We start from the raw sequence: 24,815 nt of genomic DNA, 5'->3' as shown, positions 1-24,815 counted from the left end.
ACATTGAGAGACATAAAAATAATAATGGGGAAAAGAAAAACAGAAGAAACAACAATTTCCAGAAAAAAATTGCAGTATGCATTACAAATCATTGTATCAAACAAAACGGTAGCACAGTATCATGAAAACCTGCCCAAAATGCAGGGCTGTGGAGTCGGCAAAAAATGAACCGACTCCGACTCCTACTAAATTTAAATGGGAATAAAAAAAAAAAAAAAGCAAGTTTAAATGTCCCAATTCACAAACAGTCATAATTAATTACTTCTCTGCTATAAGAATAAAGCCCAATGCACGCAGTGCATAAACGAACACGTTGAGTGACCATGAAGCATGCTTTTCATTGACTGTATGAATGTATAAAATACATTAGCATATTAAAAACAGAGGAGTCGGAGTAGTGGAGTCGGAAGTATCAGAAACTGAGGAGTCGGAGAATTTATCTACCGACTCCACAGCCCTGCCAAAATGTAGTGCAATGTCAGCCAGTGGAAGTCAGGTTGCTACATGTCATTTGCCGGGAGCAAATAACCCAACAGCCTAAAGTTCTCCTTGAGCAATTGCCTTATATTTTCAGGCTGAATTCCAAGATTCAGCCCTTCGAAGAAAAGATTATGTACTATCCCCAGGATTGGGTACTAGGCATTGTAGTGCTGCAATATTTACATTTACATTACAATTAAGACCAGTGTCAATATTGCTTTGTGTTTTGTGCACCTTTGAAGTATCTGCACAACTCAACAATTTGCCACTAGAAAAACAATTTCACATTTTTCAGTTTGTCTCAAAGAGTAGTACAGTGTATGTAACAAAACTTTTTGCTGAAAAAGTTATATTGTGACAAAAAAGGGCACTATACACAACTGAAATACAACATAGTACAATATGATATGTATTATTATTATTTTTAAATACTTCTAAAGCACCAAAATATTCTACAGTGCAGTACAACTGAAGGATATAATACTGACAGGCAAATTTGTATTTTACAATATTACGATATTAGGGGAGTTTTGAGCCCATTTTACACCACAAGCAGAAGTTGTAAGAATTATTTTTGTGCACATAATGTAGTGTTTTTCAGGTGTTCATATGGACTCTAAAAGTCCATGTTACTGGACTTGTCGGACACCATGAGAAATCCTGAGTGGGTCATGGCCCTGTTGCCCCAGACCACTACCTGCCTGGTATCTTCAGGAAGGGGGAGCTGTTTGCGCCGGCACGAGGTGAAGTGGTAAGGGGGTTTGTGAAGGGGTGGGGGCACCCACGGCTGGGGTGGTGAGCCTTTCATTGCAAATACATTACAATGACAAAACAATGATTGGCCTGTTGTACGATACAATTACCAGCTTGTCATTTGTTAGGCAAAGGATAAACTCAAGGACTTCTAAGTAAAGAAGCACTTCAAATATATTGGATGCATTCTTCTAAATGTGTATAAAGATCTACAGCTGTAGAAAGCTCCTTGCAGCACAGTAACTTACCTTTGCAGCCAGCTGGAGTCCTACTTTATCAGCTTCAGCCTCCAAAGATCTGCTAAAAGGTCTATTGAAGACGAACTGAAAAAAGGAAGTTGCACGTCAAAACACACAGTCTGAAGATTGCATGGAAATATGTTTCACTTCTAAGATCATGTATCTGCTCAGAAACAAAAGTAAATACTCATATGTTGAATAACTCATAACATCTTTAAACAAGAAGATGGAGCTCAACCTATTTCATACATGAGAACCCTTGAATATTAATGTCAATGCCATTGCATAAACGAGAGTTAAGAAGTAACTATTACAAATGAAAGTGTAGAAATGACTATAACATTAGTACTGCTCCTAGTAAAAAATCAATATTGACTTAGTATTGCATCAGTATTGACTTAGTAAAAATCAATACTACTTCACATGCTATAGTGTTTTAATTGAACTATTTATAGAATATATTGTAACTGGATGTCAAAAATTCAGTTACACTGAACACTATATGTATATTTGTTTTCTATTTAATTTTTCTGTTACAGACTGAGATAGCATTACTTTTGCCTTTTTTGTTGGATACCATTAAGAACAAAAATACTGCCCAGCAAAGTAATGCATGCAAACTGTTTGGATACAGCAACAAAAGTTTGAATGAACTGAGCCAACAATTTGAATAAATCCAAATGGCAAAGTAAGCATCAAACAAAATATGATGACAAGCAGGTGTTCTGAGGATAGCCCACTCGGACCTTTAATTAACAGGGTTCTCAGGGTTTTCCGATGTTTTGGTGGATACACAGCCAAAGTTTACATTCTGACCATGTTTCAGATTTAATTTAAATCTGGGGCTAAAAGGCAGAATCCAGTCACATAAATAGGTTCTGTAATAATATGAATAGGTTTGTTAACTTGTCAGCATGTCAGAAAAGCACCTTTTAAATATACATTTATTACAAATGTGTGATTTTTTTAAAAATTATTTGTATATATTATTGCTATTAAAAGCAATATTTGTCTGTCCTTTTTCTATTCTTTGCCCTGGCAGCTTTGACTTTTGAAACAAGCCAGCAGACTGACAGACCTGTCTTGCTGGAGGAGACTGGCTTTTGCAACATTGTTTAAAAAATCATAACCAAGAGTTAAGGAAATGCTGCTTTCAATAGCAAATAACTTACAAATAACTTTTAAACCACTAAAAATTTGTAACACATTTTTATTTGAAAGTTGCTTTGAATTATGTTTTCTTCCATTAGGCAAAAATTATTTTTGGGTTAAACTGTCCTTTAAAAACCTCTTCAGTTTTTAATAGTCCCTTTGGATTTGTTTAAATGGATAATAAAAGATGGATGTTAAGGCGCGGTTCACCTTTACATTAACTTTTAGTATTAGTTAGTTACTTATTGAAAGTTCTATTCCTCCCTGTGCAGCCAGAACTGGTACCTTAGCCTCACCCCCCCCCCCCCTCTCCTTTTTTCTGCCTTCCTTTCCTTTCTTTTCTACTCTGTTTTTTATCTTGTTCAATTGTTTGTAAATATAAAATATGCAAAATAAAAAAAAAAAAAAAGTTCTATTCCTAGCAGCTTTGCAATTGGTCCTTGCTATTTATTTTTTATTGTTTGCCTTCCACATCTTTCCAGCTTTTAAACAGGGGTCACTGACCCCAGCAGCCAAAAACTTTTGCTCTAAATTAGCAATTTAAGAAAGATCCATCATTAATTCGAAATCATTCTTGGGTTGCCAAGCTGGCTCACAAGCCAATTCAAGGCAGATTTTGTTGGAAGTTCATATTCTTATGCACCCTTATATTAGTGATAATTTTCTTTATAGGGTATTAAAAAAATTATAAGAGAAAAAGAAATTTATACACGATACAGTCCTGCTGATACTGCAGGCCCATACAAGAAAGCAAAAGGACAAATATGAGATCGTTATTTAGACTTGACATTTTCTTTGTGACCCAACAGAACTAACGGTGGCCATAGAAATTTTCTGTGATTATTGACATTTTTCTCTAGTGTGCAGTCAATAGTGGTTTTACAAAGGGCGTCAGTGCACATAAAAATACTCTTACATAGTTGCTATGCAACACAACATAAGCTCTGAATGTGCCAGTCTTTTGGTTTCTATCCTCGATTTAAGGAATACCAAGGTTATAATAAAACACATTTGGGTAGCAATAATTGCCAATTATTTCCTTTGGGTTCCCAAATGTCACCTTCAGCATGAAATAGTGCTTTAGGCTAACAGTTTTTACTGCCTAAGTGACTTTAAAAGCTCCTTGAGAGTATCAGAACATCTTGGCATGGGCAAGCTATAGTGGAGTCACAGAAGAATGGTTCATCTGTAACAGGCTTTGATATCTATATGTTGCTTCGGCTGAAAATAGCGCTATTTTATATATGGGTTTTGTTCACAAGGTATGATACCTTTAACAACCCTGTGCAATGTGGCATTGCTGAATCAGTTTGGGAACAAAGGGGATATCTGATAAAAGATACAAATTTGCTACAGTCTAGTCAGCAGATCAGATGGTAGAATTTATTGGTCACCTTTTAGATCACAAACAACTTGTTAGTTACTATGGGTTACTACAGCTGGGTAAACTTTGCACCTTTTATTACATTCACACAAAAATGTCCATATTCAGGGTGCTATTTCAGGTTGGAAACATTTTTTGCAGTTTTCAACAGGATTTACAGTTAAAGGAATACTGTCATCGGAAAACATCAGTTAAAGGAGACATTTTATATAAAGTTCATATTCAGTTATAATATTCATAATCCCTCAAAATGTGAAATGATGTAGAAATAAAGATGTTTTGAAAGCATTTTCCCTCCTAAAACTGTCATTATATGAGAACTGCATACATAACCTCTCTAATCAGAAGCCAGAGCAAAATGAAACATGGGAGTGTCACTTCAGTCTCCCATAGGAAGTGATCACAACACTGACTGACAGGCTTTACTCAACAGTAGCAGGGAAAACCCCTCCCAGTTTCCTCCTTCTGTGTCTCTCTGATTGTGCTGCTGGGGGGGGGGGGGGACACAGACTGCCTGTGACATCGCAAAGCCCGCCCTCCCTATGCATATTCACTGCACTTTAAGTAGCTGAGGCTGCCTTCCCTAAACTGGAAGCTGGCAAAAGGTCTGGGTAGAGCACAGTTTTCAAGCAGTTATGGACATATTTGAACCAAAAGGTATTAAAATAAGAACACTTACTACTATTTTACATGGTTTAGTGCACTGTAAAAGATTATGGTATATATATACCCTTTAACAGGGCTTCAACAGAATTCTGCATTGAAACATGTTTTTTAAAAGGGCAAACAGATTTTTAAACAGAATTTTATTTTTAAATTTGCATATTCTTCATTTCCCAGGGTGCCACATTCATGTGACTTGTGCTCTGATAAATTTCGGTCACTCTTTACTGCTGTGCTGCAAGTTGGAGTGATATCACCCCCCTTCCCTCCCCCCCCCCCCCCACAGCCAATCAGGAGAACCATGGGAAGGTGACAAGATAGGAGCTCCCTGATACCTGTATTGATAAAAATGGTAGATATTTGAGTAGCACTCAATAATAAAAAATCCAGGTCTGGCTTGGACTCCTGCAGTTACATGAAGGAGTGAATTATTTGCAATGTAAACAATGAGCGAATCCCTATAAAGTTTCATTTTCCAAGTTTACATAACCCATAACATTTTCAAAACACTGGTGATCATGGAATAACAATTAAGGACCATATTAATGTATTATATTATACTACCTTTTACAATGAAGTAGCTCATAAGCATTGTTTTCTATTTATATTGTTATGTAGGTCTTCCTGTCTGGAACTTTGCTAGGATCCCACTAGCTTTAGCAACCAGGCAGGGTTTTCCCTCCTGCTTGCTCTGCTAAAAATTAGGTGCCACCTTATAATAGCTAGCTCCAGTTAGAAGTTAGCAACATCAAGGTCCACCCTTTTGGGGAGGCAAGACAGAGGAACCCAAGTGATAACACCACTAGGATTACCAGATAGTGCTGGAAAAATGGCTGCACCCCCAAACTACTGTTTGGCTTCCAGCATTCCCATGTTTAAGAGGAATCATATGGCAGTGCTGTAAAATACTGCCTTACACATCTATGGGTGTTACTGGTGCCATTCTGCAGTGCCTTTTTAAAGACTTTCATGGAGTACTTGATTGAACACAGCAACTTCCCCTAACATAATTAAATATACTCATGTCTAAGTGTAATGCTTAAAAAATAGTAAGGGCGATAGTACATGGGGAGATTAGTCACCGTTATCCTTCTCTTCTGCACAGACCCTATAAACGGTACAATTGCTTTATTACTTCCTTATATGATTTCACAGATATTAATGGCAGCAGACTTAACTTTGATTGGCTGTGTCTCCTGCCAGTCTGTCATTGTTTCCTATGCCTGTTATAGAGTGTGGCAAATCAAATGTAACTGTATGCTACATTTGTGATTTGCAGAGTCTATGCCATTGCAAGGAAGAAATTAACCAATGACCTTTCAATGAATGCAACTGGTTAGAGTGCACAAACAACCAATGAACTGGTTCAATATGAAAAAGTAAGTGCAAAGTCTGGACGTGATGATGTAAACATATAGGAAGTTTTAAGTGTGTCAAGTTCAAATTAGGCCACACCTATCCCTTCAGAAAACTTTTGAGAGACAGAAGGACTGATTTAACAGGTTTTACACAAATAACACACTGAGAGCATTGTTGGTGGTTTAATAAGATTTGGGCATTGAAGGTGAAAAGTCCCTTTAACTAACTGAGTCACTGTCTGTGATTTATAACAGATCCAGTAACCTGTAGCAACCAACCAGCAGGTAGAATTTATTCTTCACCTGCTTGAAAGCAAACATCTGCACAATAGAATGGGCAATAGTAACAAACCTTTAAGGTATTGCTCTTACATCTTTTAGAGTTGACTGGATCCACTGACCAAAAACTGCAAGACTGTCCATAGGGCAGATAGCCCATATCATTGCAATAGAAATGAGGAGAAGAAAATCCAAAAAATGTGTCAAACTATGCATCTCAGCCTGTAAAAAAAAAAAAAAAAGCAAGCAATATTATTTTAATTACATTCTTTCTTGCATTCTTTATAGCAGTCATCGTGCTAATATAATATCATGCCATTGAAAATTTTAAATTTGAAGTGATACTATCATCATATAACTTTATTTTTAAAATTGTTTCAGATATTTTTCTTTGCATAAGGTGTGAAACATGGACAAGCTGAAATGCTATTCCTAACTGCTGAAAGAAATATCTGGTTGAGAACCTGAGTGAACTTGGCACTGTGACTGGAAACAGGTTGTCATGCAGACTCATGCCCAGCTATACACTTATGTACTTTTATATATATATATATATATATATATATATATATATATATATATATATATATATAAACAAAAAGCGACGCTGGAGAGGCAGCAAATATTGTTTAGGTAATTTTAAAAAATACATCATATGTATGAACACCCTTCATTATAATGAAGTTCTATCGAATAATTTAAACACATTGTCTGCGACAATCCTGAAATCTGTTAGTCAAGGTAGAGCAAGCATGGCTATTGATCCAAAACAGCTTCATCTTTACTGTACTTATTACCTTACCCTGACAACAAGGGAATAAATTATTGCTATAAAGTGAGCCAAGTATGTTTTTATTGCTAATACCCGTGCCTGCATTCATAGGTGGGACTACACTTTCCATCCAAATGCAGTCACTGTATACTTCCAGAGACTGCAATAAAAAGTAAGTTAAAGGGGTGGTTCGCCTTTAAGTTAACTTCTAGAATATTACAAAATTGCATATTCTATTCAATTGGTCTTCATTATTTATTTTTTTATAGGTTTTTTAATCTATTTGCCTTTTGCTTTTACATTTTTGCAGCTTTTAAATTGGAATCACTGACTCCAGCAGCCAAAAAATGATTACTCAGTGAACGTACAATTTTATAGTTATTGTTACTTTTTATAACTTGTTTCATTCAGGTCCTCTTCTATTCTTTCTTATTTACCATTCTCTCATTCAAACCGCAGATGTAATTTGGGCCCTAGCAACCAGATAGATGTTGAAATTCCAACTGCAGCGCTGCTGAACAAACAGTGTAATAAATAAAAAACTACAAAAAAAAATGAAGAGCTGATATCTACCTGTAAGATCTGGTTTAAAGTATACTGCAGAAAACTACTGCTCTTAAAAACTATTTTTATTCCCATTAGGGTACTGGATAATTGGATAATTGTTTTGTGTTTTTACCCTTTCTGCCTTTCACCACTTACCCCACACTGAAGTTGGGTTTAAAGGACCAGTAACACCCTAAATGAAGATGCCCTAAAAATCTTATACGCAATGCTCCTTGCATTCCTTGACATTGTTGCTCAGAATGAAGAAACCCATCGTTTCCCTTCTTTTGTTTTTTCTTTTTCATTTCAGGAGATTTAGCTGTCAAATTTTATCACTGTAGTGTCAGTATTCAGGCCTGAAACACCAGTAATCTTAAAGACAAGGATTACAGGGACCAAACAGTTTAGCATCAAAAGAAGCTTATTCATATGAGGCATTGCAGTAGGGAGCTTGGTTGCCGATATTAAATGCTGTATAGCATTTAGAGTTACAATATACTGCAGCTACTGTATAGAAAAAACCCTTTCCATATCCTCCATTGTTGTGCCAGTAAACCTCGATATAACTTGAATTGCAGACCTCATTAACCCTGTCATCACAGTTTCTGCTGTAAACAATTACAACTCTAAGTCTAAACTTGAGCCCTTTTCACCTGCTGTGGTTCCTAAAAGGGTGCCAATTTGAGACTTACAGATCATCATCCATAATGGGGATACAGCAAAGCCTGATCACACAAACACACTTGTGGATGTGTATCATGGCTCGAACAAAGGACTGAGGTAAAAAAATGATGCCCATAAAGCTGAAAAAAGGTTCCAAGGTTACCTCTAAAGTGTTTGGACTCCACCAGTCAGCAGTCACGGATTGTGTACAAGTGGAGGAAATTCAAGACTGTTGTTACCCTACCCAGAAATGATCGACCATCAAAGATAACTCCAACTGCAAGGCGTCTAAGAGCCTGAGAGGTTAACTTCTAAGCAACAGAAGCCTGTTTCACATTGACAAATGTTGATGTTCATGAGTCCACCATCAGGAAAACACTAAACGCAATGGTGTGTATGGCAGGGTAGCAAGGAAAAAGCCACTGCTCTCCCCAAAAAATATTGCTAACCGTCTACAGTTTGCTAAAGATCATGTGGACAAACCAGAAGGATACTAGAATGTATTGTGAATGGATGAAGCCAAAATAGAACATTTTGGCTTAAAGGGGGAGCGTTACATTTGGAGAAAGAAAAACACTGCATTCCAACATAAGAACATTTTCCCATCCCATGGTCCTGGATGGCTTGCCATCACTGATGGAACAATGAATTCAGAACTATACCAGAGAATTTTAAAGGAAAATATCAAGACATCTGTAAGTGACCTGAATAGATGGCGGGTCATGCAGCAAGACAACCATCCTAAACACACAAGTCGTTCTACCAAAGAATGGTTAAGAAGAATAAAGTTAATATTCTGGAATGGCCAAGTCAAAGTACTGACCTTATTCCAATTTAAATGTTATGGAAAGATTAAAGCAAGCAGTTCATGTGAGGAAACCCAACTACATCCAGGAGCTGAAGCTACTCTGTATGGAGGAATGGACTTAAATTCCTCCAAGTTGATGTGCAGGACTGATCGACAGTTACCCAAACTTTTAGTTGAAGTTATTGCTGCACAAGGGGGTCACACCAAATACGGAGAGCACAATTCACTTACTTTTGCCACACACGATATGTTATTGGATCATTTTTTTCAATAAATACATGACCAAATACAACAATTTTTTGTTTTATTTGTTTCACTAACTTTTCTTCTACTTTTAGTACTTGTCTGAAAATCAGAAGGTTTTAGGTCACATTCATATAAAAATATAAAAAAATTGAAAAGGTTAACAAACTTTCAAGCACAACTGCATGTGTATGTGTATATATAGTAGAAAGAGTGCCGCACACACAGGGACTTGATACAAAAGAAAAAGTGGTTTTATTGAAAAAATTCCAACGTTTTGAGCACAATCTGTGCTCTTCCTTTATATATATAGCAAAAAAAGGGAAGGAAAGTTGTGCTCAACCACTAAATTTTAAACCATTAGGCGGGGGTGTATATTGCAATATATGGACAAACAATCCCTGTTTTGCTTAAAGGGAAGGGCATTTCTTAGTAGCTTAAATGCACCGAATGTCTTAATGTTCTATATATTGATAATGGGTGCAGAGGATCTCTTGTTGTTGTTTCTATATATATATATATATATATATATATATATATATATATATATATATATATATATATATATATATATATAAATAGGGATTTTGATCTACATTTATTTTTGTAAAAAAAATATTTTTTCTTTTACCTTTTTTATTTTATTTTTTCACATTTTCTGTTACAATATTCGTTATTGTTTTCCATATAATGAATGTTTATGCTGACATTGAACAACTAGGACAGGTTTAAATTCTATGCCCTGTTTCTGATATGATTACAATGTTCCGAGTTTTATTTCAATAGAATGTATGTCTAGGATCAACTGTCTGGTATTCTGAAAGTTCTTCATTGATGCGCATTGATTAGATACATAACATACTGAACTGATGTGCCGGCTTCCGTGTATACTGTACTGTGTATTCCGTCTCCATGGCGACCCGCCACGTCACTTCCGGTATTCAGTTATACAAGGAAGCGACATGCTCTGCGCGTCATTGACTGTGCTTAGCCACGAGGTACGCTTGAGAAAGGGGGTGGGATGCCCCCGAAACGTCGCGTGGATGTGGCATAATGGACTGATAAGTATAGTTGCTATACTATTATGAACGATTATTGTATTCAACTTTTTTAAGGATGCTTGAATAAAAGCTATGTTTTATAACTTTGGAGTGCGGCTCAGTTGTAAATGCTTTTTACTTACTGTGTGGTCCAGTATTGCATGTGCCAATTCATGTCCCAAGATAAAAGAAAGTTGGTGAACATCTGTCACAGCTTCCAGCATGCCTGTGAAAACAAAAATTTGGCCATTCTGTAAGGCAGAACAGACCAGTTAGAAACTTGAAGCAAATAGGTGAAAATACAATAATGGATACATTGCCATTTATTTATTCTTTATAATTTATACTTGTGAACACCAAACACATTGTGTTATCTATTAATTCAACAATACCTTTTTATTACATCTTATACTGTATATAAGGTAATGCCAAACAAATTGTAAGCAAATTTACTACTATGTACACCTCATAGTAATGAGGATTCAGTTTTTGAGCTTGTTTATTAAATAAAATAACTTCTGAATACATTTTAGATTTTTTAATCTGTAATTGTACTAGTGGCCTGCCTTCTCTAGCACTACCAGTAATATGACATTTAGGGGGTTATGTAATAAAAGACTCTCACCTTTTCAAAAGTAAAATTCAGGAAGTTGCAACTTTATTACAGACATATATAACTTTATTATTTATATCTTAGTTGGGATCAATTGCAAGATTCTGTTTTATTATTACAGAGAAAAAGGAAATCAGTTTGAAAATTCTATATTATTTGATTAAAATGGAGTCTATGGGAGACGGGCTTTCCGTAATTCGGAGCTCTCTGGATAATGGTTTTCCGGATAAGGGATCCGATACCTGTACTTAAAAAGAAACTGAATTTTCTCACATCCAACAAAACTGCTCCATTACACAGTGCACCAAGGCAAGTTAGATATTGTGATATTAGTCAGGCCAAAATGACTTGTGTTTCTTTTATATTGAAATCCCCAAGTTTCATTATACCAGGAGGTCAGAGAGATACTAAGTGCTACATTTGAAGAAATAATAACACAAAAGAATTAAATGCTGTGGCTTTGTAGCTAAAGCTGTCTTTTATCACCTTGCTGAAGCCAAAATGCAACAGTACAAAGAAAATTGACTCTCCTTGAATCTGCCAGTGCTCTGGCTATTTAAGAATTAAGATTGTATCAGTATGCCTTTCTTGTTCCAATAACTGCAACTGCCCATCTTTAACTGAAGTGCTTTGTAACATTCTTTTAACACCTACAGAAAAAAATAATGCTGTTGATTATTTTCCAGCTTTAGAAGCTACATGCACTTCTGAAATATAATAAAGCAAAACTTCTAGTGATTTGCGTGTCAAACTGTGTGTCCGTTTCACTTACATTTATCTAACATTTTTCTTCAGGCAAAAAAATCATACAGAAGGATGGTTTTCTTTTGAAGCATCTTTGTAGTTGTTTTGTGCTCCTGTAGCCTCAACGTATTTCTTACATTTGACAGATGAAAGTATCAGAATTAAACAAGATGAATAAAAATCCAGCTTTGGTGAAAGTGGCTGTGATTGGAGGTTTTATACAACAGATCTGCATCAAGCGGGTTAGATTTGAAGTTACTAAAGTAATGAAATAGCATTTTTCTCACCGGCAACACGAAAGCATTAATGTCGGACTTCTGTACAACATGCACGACCCACTCAATCTTAGACACTCCTGGTAAGTCACCATTGCAAGAGATAAGATGGTCAACAATCATCTGGACAAGCTGATAACGAAGATCTTCCTTTGGCAGCATTATATCCTTAAACTCTTCAATCAGCTGCAAAAGCAACAGAAAAGATAACAGCAATCTGAACGGTTCAGCATATTTTGCACAATATTTGCAGTTCTATTTTAGTTCAATATATTTATGTGCTCCAGTACATCTGAAATACTTCTGTGGTAGCTGCCTTTCAAGTAAAAGACCCTGAATGGCCATTTCAGGTAATCTTCAGTGAGTTAATTCATCTCTGAGCAGAAATAAGAATGAAGGAGTAGAGATTTGCAGAGTCTGGAAAAAGCATATATTCTGTCATACCAACATAAAAAGAAATAATTGGTTTTACTGTTAGCTTTGGTGTATAGTCAGCAGCACTCCACAAGCTCATTCCAATATCTGAGATAACAGTATAAAAAACGTCTAACCACATACAATACAATGTTGTTTCAACAGCTTTCTGCTTCATAATCAGAAGACATTTTGAACTATCAATTAGGCACAACAGAGACTCAGATTGGTACTTCAACACAGTTCTACCTTCATATTCTGTACTTTAGGAATAGCTATTGAGTGAATAGTGTTTAGCTTCTTAAAGAAAAACTATACCCGCCAACAATTATGATCTCTTTCAAAATAAATTGCATAAAACAACTCATATGTAAGTAGTATTAGTAGTATGCGCTATTGGGTAATTCTAAATAGAAAACTTTTAAGTACTAAGAGCCGCCCCATGGTATCATACAATTCACAATGTACACAAACAAAGTGCACACATATATGATAGGTCACATTAGCCAATTTATAGATAAAATTCAGTCTTTTGCTTTCACACTTCCTGTTACAGTTAGAGCTACATTATTTACTGTTAGGTGATCTTTGAAGGACCCCACAGACCTTCATAAAATTTGACGTAAAAGGGCAATAATTACTGATACATATTCTGGTATCCATAAAAACTATCTGTTGCCCAAGTATTCATTCTGGGGGTATAGTTTTCCTTTAAGTTATCTTCTGAAATCAATTGGTCCAAAATTTGTAGATCAACTCCAAATGTACAAAATATGAATCACTGCAAAAGTATTTCACACAGAAGTAATTCAAATGAAGACCAAAAACAGAGCCAAAAATCGCACCCCATGACACTTATTGAGTTTTAAGGCTTAAGTCACTCGAGGCTGCCTCTTGACTTTTATCTGCCTGCATTTCCTCTGCAGTTGAAGAAAAGCTGATGTGCTTTTTCAGGTCTCTGCACTTACAGGCTCTGTGTTGACCTGCATGCATACACTCTGAGAATATATCGCTGAGAAAATCCATAGTTTTGTGATTTTTTGCTGATACAGAGTTCGTGCGGCTGCACACAAGCCAACGCCATGCCTGTCAGTGTAGAGACACAGTGGAGTACATTGGTTTCTCTTTGCCTGCAGAGGAAACACAGCCTTATGCAAGAGTATATCCTGGAAGTGTTTAATCAGTTTTAGCACTTTCATTTTAAAGGTTACATAAGTGTCAGAATTATGTAATGGAAAAAATTGAGAATTTCTTATATTTTTCTTATTTTCTTATATTTTCTTTCTATTTATTTTTATTTACAATTTCTGTGCAGCTGTCAGGCTTTAAAATTTTAAAGGAAAAGTAAATATTATTTTGCAAATATGGGGCCCCACACTAGCCAACCTCCCCAACCACAGCACCCAATGCTCAGCCCAAAATGCAGGGTTCTAGTGTTGCCAACTGCCAATTCGGGCTGCTCCATATCTGCTGACAGCTTAGGCCTGTTGAGAAGGAGTTGATGAGGATATTCCCAGAATCGGTAATTTCTTAAAAGAACATGTCACCTGTAAAGAGTATGGTTTCCCTTGTTTTGTTTTTATATTATTTGTGTTAGAGTTAAAATACTGTTTGTTCTACCTAAGTATAATAAAAGCTCCATAAAGAAAGTCTAATTAATCCATGCCCTTACTCTAGAGGCCAAGCTTCAAAGAACCGCAAAAATCATGTTATAATTTCAAAATTAACAAATGCTTCAATGTCACAAAAAGGCTTTCTAGCTCAACTGTATTTCACCAAACTCAATCTATGCATTTTCTCACATTCAACTCTAAGCTCTGAAAAAGCAGTCAGCATCTTATTAGATATGCACATCACATTCTTAGCAAGCAGCAGCACTGAGGTATATACAATATATATTTGCCCTGAATTATGAATACCAGTGACCATGCAAAAACAAGGCTATACATTTAGAAAACAAAAGATAAACTCAATTCTCAAGGTATATGCTCATGTGGCTCATACAATTTCATGAACATGTTAATAAAAAACAATTATGATAAATATCACTCAAATTTGAGGCTGCATTCCAAAATAGCATAACAGGAATGATAGACAGTAATAGACAGAATGTTATACCAAAAGGCAATCATTTTTTAGTTAATACAACATAATCTACTTCCAAATTATATGCAAAAATAAATAATCAATGTGGCTTTACTCACATTTTCATACTCCACGTTTGTGAGCAATTCATAATGTTCATTTTTAAAAAACAATAAACGGCTGCGCCCAGTGATGGGGTTCTCCTCTAAGTGAGTAAAATAAAAAAGACTGAAAATGATCCCCACAGCACCAATACTGAGGGACAGCCTCAACTTATTCTTCTTGACCTTTTCTTTAAACAGTTCCTGTTTATTAGCAGGAAGAGCCCTCCACCACTTTCTTAAACTCCTGAAGTATGAAGAAGAAAAAGTCATATCAGTACAGGGATAACTGCATAATAGAAAATACTGAAAAAATGTCAGCAAAACCACAAATATTTTATAGTGCTAAGAAGAAATAAAGTAATCCCGCAAAGCATTATGGAGACTGTTTTGTTGGCTGTTGACTCATTGTTGAGACTAGATTAAGACAGTATTTGCACATTAGCCAAATTCAAAACCAGGGCAAAGGGTAGAACAACATCATATTTTTAAAATGGTTAATGTGAAAAAAAAAAAAATTAACTGCAAAGGTGCTGGGGATGTCTGATCTTGCTGAACACCCAGTATGGCTCAGAAAAAAAACAACACAGTAACATAGAATCTACAGCACAGGTAGCTGACAGTGGGAGCCTTAAACTCTGTGGCAACAAAAAAAAAAATCAGATATATGACCATAATTTTGGGAAAATATCCTTTAGCAATCACCATATGGAAACTTTTTAACGGCCTGTCACTGTTAGTAATGGAATCCAAAATTACAGCTGCTGTAGACTCTCTGTGTTAAAGGCCTTGGTTATTTAGTCATTTAACTCAATGCGCACACAGTCGAAAATCTCTTTGAAAAGACAACTTTAATTTGTAGGCTCTACAACATTTTGTGCAGACTTAGGCTTAAATAAAACTACTGAATACTATTCCTGTAAGTGTGTCAACCAAATTTCCCTACCAAAAAGGCCTTAGTTCTAAGTTAAATTAAAAAAAACATACACGTTTTACCTGCCAAGGAGGATAGCAAAAAGTTTTTGTGCTGGTTTTAGAAGTATCCACAAATGAGGTGGTATGAGGACATTCAAGTGCTTTGAGGTATGTATTGACCTTGAAGACATGATATGCAATGGATTCGGTAGAAGATTAGCCCCTCCATTTGTGGCTATTGACAACAGTGCATTTTGATTGTGCAAAAAATCAGCTGGTCTTCTACAAACTTCATATTTTAATGAAATGCTTTTTCCACTGTGAGTGCTTTCTGGTATATATAGTCTGTTAAAGAAAATGCAAGACAAAGGATTGATGTTCTTCCTATGCCAAATAGCTTCATTCTGAAAACTTTGGGCAGAATTATGGAATATTCTCTTAGAAGCTTGTACTCTTGATGAAATTAGGCTTTTCAAAGCAAAGCTTTTCCTGCTGGAGAGCCGAAGGCAACAGAAGATTTCCATTTTTCCTTTGCTGGTATTTTCACCTAAATTAGTAAATAAAAATATATATTTTAAAAAGTGCAGAGTATTGACTAATACAGTGTTCTTCGGAGTACCTTAGTGTGTTAATTTTCTAAATTAAGGCACCAGTAATAAAAACAAGTTACAAATATTACATTTTTATAAAATAGTAATTTCTCCTGTACATATTACAAATATCTATTGGCTTTTCGCAGTGCATTTGTTAGCAAATACATGGAAAAACTGACTCAAACTGACCATGATGCCTTAAAAACATTCACTACATAGTTCCTAAGCCTTCTCTGTGTGTAAGCACCAACATCTACCATGATCATGCAGCATGGAAAATTACTAGTTAACGAGAATGTATAAAACATAGCTGCCTAGAATCAAGTGCAGTCTGCTACGGTATTACTGAGTAATTGCTAATATACTGTTTTATGGCCCTTACACACGTACATTAAAATATCTATTTAGATACATAGTGAATACACCAAAAGGCATATATTGTGTTTATATGTTGTGGAGGTTCACTCAAACGGCAGAAGAGGCAAAACCTTTTTCAAAGAATGAAAAGGCTTCAGCCAATGTAGTTTTTAGCACAGGGATGCTTCTGTGTTTAATTGACAGCAGGGGTTGCCTTGGGCATAATGCACTTTTTAATTCAAACACCATAAGCAAATAAATTATTATTCTAAAACCAGAACAGACTGGCTTGCTGGCACACTGTATACCTCACCAAGCAGCTATTTAAAGGGAACCTGTCACTCAAACATAAAAAGCTGTATAATAAGTGTGTTTTTCAAATTAAACATGAAACCCATTTTTTTTTTTTTAATTACCACATTCATACCTGTTATAATGGTATTTAAAAATCTCTGTTGTCAGTCATATATTGCCTTCCCCACTTATATACATCAGGCATAGAGGTGGGGCAGGCAATTACTTTTAGTTTCCAATCATCACTTCATATATATCACTGCACTCCTCACATTCCCCTTCCCTCCTTAAAGTCTATAATTGTGTAGCCTGTGCATGGGCATTAGGTCACCACCATTTATGGTGCATAAATACGATTTTGGGTTGAAAATGCAAAGCTTTCCTTAATAAGTATCCACAAAATAGGGCCTGCCTGCTCATTGTTATTGTGAATCCCAACACTGAATGGAACCAGATTTAAATAACTTATATAGTGTACATTTATTTTCCTTGGCTAACATGATAGAAAAGGATTTGGAATTATTTCTTAAAAATAAGAAGGAGTAAATCTTCAATCACTGGATGGTGCCAAATAGTAATTACTTACCCAGTACCCCGGGTACTTCTGTGTGAGTGATCCTCTTCCTGCTTTTTTTTTCATGCTGGATGCAACATGCAGTACAGTGAAAAGCCAAACTTTAACAAAAAAAAAAGCCAGCTTTTTTTGCGCATGTGCTGGACCCAGGATTTTGAAGAAAGAAAGCAGGAGGAAGAAGATCGCTCACTCACAAGTACCCTGGGCCGGTGAAGTTTTTTGCTAACAGGAGCACCAGCCCAGGGTATCTGGCAAGTAATTACAATGCCTCCTTCACTATTTATACTATTTAATCCAGAACACTATACATAATTTACTCAATAGCTTTTTATCTCAGCTGTATGAGAACATTCCCCACTTTCTATTTCCTGGATAGTCAGCTCCCTCACTGTACCAAGTCTTTAGACTACAATAATACCTTACATACAGTCTGATGATGGTCACATGTATATGCAGTCCAAACAAAGCAATGCTGCTCTTCTACTCTGTCCCATATCAAGAATATGGGACAGAGTAGAAGAATAATGTTGAACAAGCAATTTTTAATAACTACGTAAAAAATATCACCGTGTACCACCTTGGAACGTCAGAGAGTGAAGAGCTTGAATCGCATATTACATAGCTAGCCTCTCTCTGCTCCCCTTCCTGTGGCTCCACTGACATTTGTAGCTACACGTGTTGATATCCACTCATTGTTGGTCCACAGGCCCATGCTGTCCTCTCAATGGAGCTACAGGCAAAAGCACATGAAAGCAGATCCACTTTCCTCTGCCTGCGTACAAAACATATCCTTCCAGATCTGAAAAAATACACTGGCAAGATTTATGCACTAAACTTAAATGCAATCTTTACTTTCTATAGATTAGTGGTTTATGAGACATTGTAAGGTTTGTATGGGTCATCACGTCAGCGCCACTGGTGACATCATCAAGCTGTAAGCAGTACGGTATTGTCACATTGCAGTTTCAAATTAAAAGTACACAAAGTGCCCTAGTTAAATGCTGATTGTAGATCTTCATTTCTTTTTTTTTTTGGTCCAACGGCACCTATACCCGCAATTATAATTTGATCAGACTTTGCCAAGCAACTGGATCTTACCGTGCATGGCCGCCTTAAGAATGTTTGAACATTCGGTTAATGAAGAAAACAGCAGACTTGAGAGGCAGGCCTGGTCAAGATCACAAGCCTTCAGAAAACAATCATGCTGGCCAGGCTTGGAGGATATGCTAAGGTAACCAAGAAATGATTGACATGTTGGCATCCATTTAAATCACCTTGTAGATAAGTATAGGAAAGTTAGCAGGTGTACATGCTTATCACTATGTGCAATCCCTGTTGTCGGCACTTGATCAGTGCACAATTCAGCACTACAATGATCCAAAGCATATTTCTAAGCTATGGGGAAGAAACAGGAAGCCAAACTATTGGACTGAATTTTCCCATAATTATCTTAAAAAACTAACAGCTTATAAATCAAAGGGCTGCATGGTTGGGTTGGCAAAATTCAGTTACCGGCATATCGGGAGAAGATCTGCTCACTTGGAGACCTCACCTCGCCAGTGTATGGCCAACTTAGAGCTAGCTTGAGAATACAAGTTAGGGGGGCTGTAGTGGGAAAATGGTTAAATAAAGGATTTTACGCTGAATTTAAAGTTAGATGAACAGAACATTTATATGAAATAACATTTTCAAACTTTTAAAAACAATCTTTTGGGGTGAAATTACACAAACATTCAGGTAGATTTAGAACGCTTTCTAATATAGGTAAACTAAAAGTTTTCCCAAAAAAGTTAATAGAACACAAAATGTTAAAGAGTTACAAAGGTATGAACCATCACATATAGATTGCCATCAGGGGGGAGAGGGGTTATTGGGTTGCTGGGCCCCATGAATTCTTCTTGTGAAGGGGAACCGGTCGTGTCATGAAAGTTACACAATTTGCGTAAGTTACATATAAAGTTATGGTAAAACGTATGCAATTTACGCAACTTACGCAAAAACTTAGTGTAACCTGCCTAGAAACTTAATAAAATTGCTTATTAAGTAGAATACAAAGCTGAGAAGCTTGAGTGGGCAGGCAGGGGGGCAAACTCCACAGACCACCAATTAATTAAAAACTTGAGGTAAATTCCACTGCCCCTAATAAACTAAGTGACTTTTTAGCGATTAATTATCTTATGAACTATTTATATGGACTTGTTATTATAGAATAACATCTACAATTTAGAATAACATTGGCAGGGTAATGGCTAATTTTTGGGCCCCACAGTATTCAGACCCCATGCTTACACAATTTACATAACTTATATAAAAACTTACGTTACTTTCAAATAAGCTTATGCAACTGCCCCCCAAATTTAAAGACTGACCTATTAGCACATCTTTTTACTATTTTTTGAACTAATACTAACTAGTTATCGGATCCCTAAATTTACGTGGTTTACGTAACCTTGTGCAAAAACTCAAGTAATTTACATAACAAGCAATGACAGCACAGAGCAGGGGCATAAAGGAGTGTAGGGTTTAAACATAGGGCAAAATCTGCTGCCCCCCTATGAGCTGACTGTTAATTAATAGAACTCTTAACATGAAGTGCTTATTATAAACTAACATCAGCTGTTTAAATTGCACACATAAGGGGCATGGGAAAAATGTTAGCACTGCGCGCTTATGGGGGGCCCATATAAATAACTTGTACAAGGCCCCAAATTTTCTGATTGCGGCCTTGCTCACATATCTATGTACTAAAGTGCAATAAAGTACAAAAATTACATTCTGAAAAAATGATGCCACAAAAAGAAAATAGCTACAGTCAGTTTACTAAACTGTGAACTTTATTCACACATGTATATGTTTTTTTTTCTATTATGCAACAAGACTGGCACTTAAATTTTCACCTCACCACACTAAAATGAACTCCAATTTCAGTTGTTAACACGTCCATTGACCATTATAAATGTAACTGAGCAAGAATGATACATATAAATGTATTAATTAATTCATTATTATTAATACAAATTAATAATAACCTATTCCTGATATTACTTAACCTTATTAGATACCATTTGTTTAATAATATGATTTATTCGTAATTTACAGAACCTTTATAGTAGTGTTGTCTTTTGAAATGGTGTAAAAAAAACATCACCTAGACTGATCTATGCATTCAATAAATTTGACCTCAATTACGTACAAATACAGGTATGGGACCTGGTATCCAGAATGCTGGAGACCTGGAGTTTTCCACATAAGTGGTCTTTCTGTAATTTGGATCACCATACTTAAAGTCTACTATATAAAATCGTTAAACATTTGAGGATTCTTCTGTCATCAGCAGTGGAGGCCTTCTTTAGCCTGCCAGTTCCTTTTGCGATTACAGAGCTCACCAGTGCAATCTTTCTTCTTAAAGGAGAAGAAAAGGTAAAAACTAACTAAGGTTTATCAGAAAGGTCTATGTAAATATAGCCATAAGCACTCACAGAAACGCTGCACTGAGTTCCCTGTCAAAAGAAACAGGATTTGTTGTCTCTGTTTTCCTGTGCCAGAGATATGCAGCTCTCTCCTCTCTCCCCTCCCTCAAGAATGCCAAGAACTTCCTCGCCCCCTATCCCTTAGGAATGCATGATCGGAGTCAATCAGAAGGAAGCTTCCTCATAGTCTTACACACTGAGCATGTACACTAGTCTTGGTGCAGGAGCAAGGCATTATGGGAACTTTCTTTACAGAGCTCAGCATTTTTTCCTATGAGGCTTCTGATTATCTCATTTGAGCTCCATATTTCTTTTGAAGATAACTTTTATTATACAGCATTTTAACAACTGGGTGAAAGGTCCCCTTTTAATAAATAATGTCAACAAGCAGCACCTTATCTGTATTTCACAAACTTTAGGAAATGGACATCATAGTTTTCAAGACCCCCACTGTGATACAACTGAATCATCTCAATCTGGCCAACTGCAGAGTTGTCAACTCATGTGAAAATGGTTGGGGCCAAATCTGGAAAAGACTCACTCCTAATTAACAGATAGGTATGTGTATGGCTAGCTTTATTTCACACAGGATACTGCTTTCCGAGGTCTGTTTGGGGCAAAAATTAAGGGGTATATTTATCATGCTGTGTAAATAGTGGAGTAAAACACTACTGGTGATGTTGCTCATAGCAGCCAATCAGATGCTTTACTTTGGTTTCTAACGCTTGAAATCTAACTGCTGATTGGTTGCCCTTGGCAAAGGTAATTGGTAATGGTTCATTCCTCTTTTTACACAGCATGATACATATACCCTAAGGGGCACATTTACTAACCCACGAATCCGAATTGGAAAAATTCAGATTGGAAAACGAACATTTTGCGACTTTTTCGTATTTTTTGAGATTTTTTCGGCGCCTTTCCGACTTTTCGGAAATTGTCGCGACTTTTTCGTTACCAATACGATTTGCGCGAAAAAACGCGAGTTTTTCGTAGCCATTACAATGCGCTCGTATCTTGTCGCGACTTTTTCGTATTGAGCGTATTGGCCAGTGTATGGCCAACTTAGAGCTAGCTTGAGAATACAAGTTAGGGGGGCTGTAGTGGGAAAATGGTTAAATAAAGGATTTTACGCTGAATTTAAAGTTAGATGAACAGAACATTTATATGAAATAACATTTTCAAACTTTTAAAAACAATCTTTTGGGGTGAAATTACACAAACATTCAGGTAGATTTAGAACGCTTTCTAATATAGGTAAACTAAAAGTTTTCCCAAAAAAGTTAATAGAACACAAAATGTTAAAGAGTTACAAAGGTATGAACCATCACATATAGATTGCCATCAGGGGGGAGAGGGGTTATTGGGTTGCTGGGCCCCATGAATTCTTCTTGTGAAGGGGAACCGGTCGTGTCATGAAAGTTACACAATTTGCGTAAGTTACATATAAAGTTATGGTAAAACGTATGCAATTTACGCAACTTACGCAAAAACTTAGTGTAACCTGCCTAGAAACTTAATAAAATTGCTTATTAAGTAGAATACAAAGCTGAGAAGCTTGAGTGGGCAGGCAGGGGGGCAAACTCCACAGACCACCAATTAATTAAAAACTTGAGGTAAATTCCACTGCCCCTAATAAACTAAGTGACTTTTTAGCGATTAATTATCTTATGAACTATTTATATGGACTTGTTATTATAGAATAACATCTACAATTTAGAATAACATTGGCAGGGTAATGGCTAATTTTTGGGCCCCACAGTATTCAGACCCCATGCTTACACAATTTACATAACTTATATAAAAACTTACGTTACTTTCAAATAAGCTTATGCAACTGCCCCCCAAATTTAAAGACTGACCTATTAGCACATCTTTTTACTATTTTTTGAACTAATACTAACTAGTTATCGGATCCCTAAATTTACGTGGTTTACGTAACCTTGTGCAAAAACTCAAGTAATTTACATAACAAGCAATGACAGCACAGAGCAGGGGCATAAAGGAGTGTAGGGTTTAAACATAGGGCAAAATCTGCTGCCCCCCTATGAGCTGACTGTTAATTAATAGAACTCTTAACATGAAGTGCTTATTATAAACTAACATCAGCTGTTTAAATTGCACACATAAGGGGCATGGGAAAAATGTTAGCACTGCGCGCTTATGGGGGGCCCATATAAATAACTTGTACAAGGCCCCAAATTTTCTGATTGCGGCCTTGCTCACATATCTATGTACTAAAGTGCAATAAAGTACAAAAATTACATTCTGAAAAAATGATGCCACAAAAAGAAAATAGCTACAGTCAGTTTACTAAACTGTGAACTTTATTCACACATGTATATGTTTTTTTTTCTATTATGCAACAAGACTGGCACTTAAATTTTCACCTCACCACACTAAAATGAACTCCAATTTCAGTTGTTAACACGTCCATTGACCATTATAAATGTAACTGAGCAAGAATGATACATATAAATGTATTAATTAATTCATTATTATTAATACAAATTAATAATAACCTATTCCTGATATTACTTAACCTTATTAGATACCATTTGTTTAATAATATGATTTATTCGTAATTTACAGAACCTTTATAGTAGTGTTGTCTTTTGAAATGGTGTAAAAAAAACATCACCTAGACTGATCTATGCATTCAATAAATTTGACCTCAATTACGTACAAATACAGGTATGGGACCTGGTATCCAGAATGCTGGAGACCTGGAGTTTTCCACATAAGTGGTCTTTCTGTAATTTGGATCACCATACTTAAAGTCTACTATATAAAATCGTTAAACATTTGAGGATTCTTCTGTCATCAGCAGTGGAGGCCTTCTTTAGCCTGCCAGTTCCTTTTGCGATTACAGAGCTCACCAGTGCAATCTTTCTTCTTAAAGGAGAAGAAAAGGTAAAAACTAACTAAGGTTTATCAGAAAGGTCTATGTAAATATAGCCATAAGCACTCACAGAAACGCTGCACTGAGTTCCCTGTCAAAAGAAACAGGATTTGTTGTCTCTGTTTTCCTGTGCCAGAGATATGCAGCTCTCTCCTCTCTCCCCTCCCTCAAGAATGCCAAGAACTTCCTCGCCCCCTATCCCTTAGGAATGCATGATCGGAGTCAATCAGAAGGAAGCTTCCTCATAGTCTTACACACTGAGCATGTACACTAGTCTTGGTGCAGGAGCAAGGCATTATGGGAACTTTCTTTACAGAGCTCAGCATTTTTTCCTATGAGGCTTCTGATTATCTCATTTGAGCTCCATATTTCTTTTGAAGATAACTTTTATTATACAGCATTTTAACAACTGGGTGAAAGGTCCCCTTTTAATAAATAATGTCAACAAGCAGCACCTTATCTGTATTTCACAAACTTTAGGAAATGGACATCATAGTTTTCAAGACCCCCACTGTGATACAACTGAATCATCTCAATCTGGCCAACTGCAGAGTTGTCAACTCATGTGAAAATGGTTGGGGCCAAATCTGGAAAAGACTCACTCCTAATTAACAGATAGGTATGTGTATGGCTAGCTTTATTTCACACAGGATACTGCTTTCCGAGGTCTGTTTGGGGCAAAAATTAAGGGGTATATTTATCATGCTGTGTAAATAGTGGAGTAAAACACTACTGGTGATGTTGCTCATAGCAGCCAATCAGATGCTTTACTTTGGTTTCTAACGCTTGAAATCTAACTGCTGATTGGTTGCCCTTGGCAAAGGTAATTGGTAATGGTTCATTCCTCTTTTTACACAGCATGATACATATACCCTAAGGGGCACATTTACTAACCCACGAATCCGAATTGGAAAAATTCAGATTGGAAAACGAACATTTTGCGACTTTTTCGTATTTTTTGAGATTTTTTCGGCGCCTTTCCGACTTTTCGGAAATTGTCGCGACTTTTTCGTTACCAATACGATTTGCGCGAAAAAACGCGAGTTTTTCGTAGCCATTACAATGCGCTCGTATCTTGTCGCGACTTTTTCGTATTGAGCG

At 36.3% G+C, this 24,815-nt stretch overlaps 1 protein-coding gene across 4 annotated transcripts in view; it reads right to left on the bottom strand.

The window, feature by feature from the left end:
* Window positions 1–24,815, bottom strand: part of oma1 (OMA1 zinc metallopeptidase) — a 55,557-nt gene that overhangs the window by 29,410 nt on the left and 1,332 nt on the right. For 3 of the 4 annotated variants that reach the window (XM_031900906.1, XM_031900908.1, XM_031900907.1), the window contains exons 2-8: window positions 18,444–18,571; window positions 15,609–16,074; window positions 14,631–14,859; window positions 12,025–12,198; window positions 10,524–10,631; window positions 6,402–6,530; window positions 1,482–1,556 (exon numbers count right to left, since the gene is read on the bottom strand). In XM_031900906.1, the coding sequence (XP_031756766.1) occupies window positions 1,482–1,556; window positions 6,402–6,530; window positions 10,524–10,631; window positions 12,025–12,198; window positions 14,631–14,859; window positions 15,609–16,074; window positions 18,444–18,450 (1,188 nt within the window). In that variant the 5' untranslated portion in view covers window positions 18,451–18,571. The remainder of the gene's footprint in view (window positions 1–1,481; window positions 1,557–6,401; window positions 6,531–10,523; window positions 10,632–12,024; window positions 12,199–14,630; window positions 14,860–15,608; window positions 16,075–18,443; window positions 18,572–24,815) is intronic. The other variant, XM_004913950.4, reaches the window with a different exon arrangement.

The sequence above is a fragment of the Xenopus tropicalis genome, chromosome 4 (genome assembly GCF_000004195.4).
Source record: "Xenopus tropicalis strain Nigerian chromosome 4, UCB_Xtro_10.0, whole genome shotgun sequence".
Taxonomy (NCBI): Eukaryota; Metazoa; Chordata; class Amphibia; order Anura; family Pipidae; genus Xenopus; species Xenopus tropicalis.
Note: the sequence above shows the minus strand (reverse complement) of the source record. Positions and strands in the feature narration are given on the sequence as shown.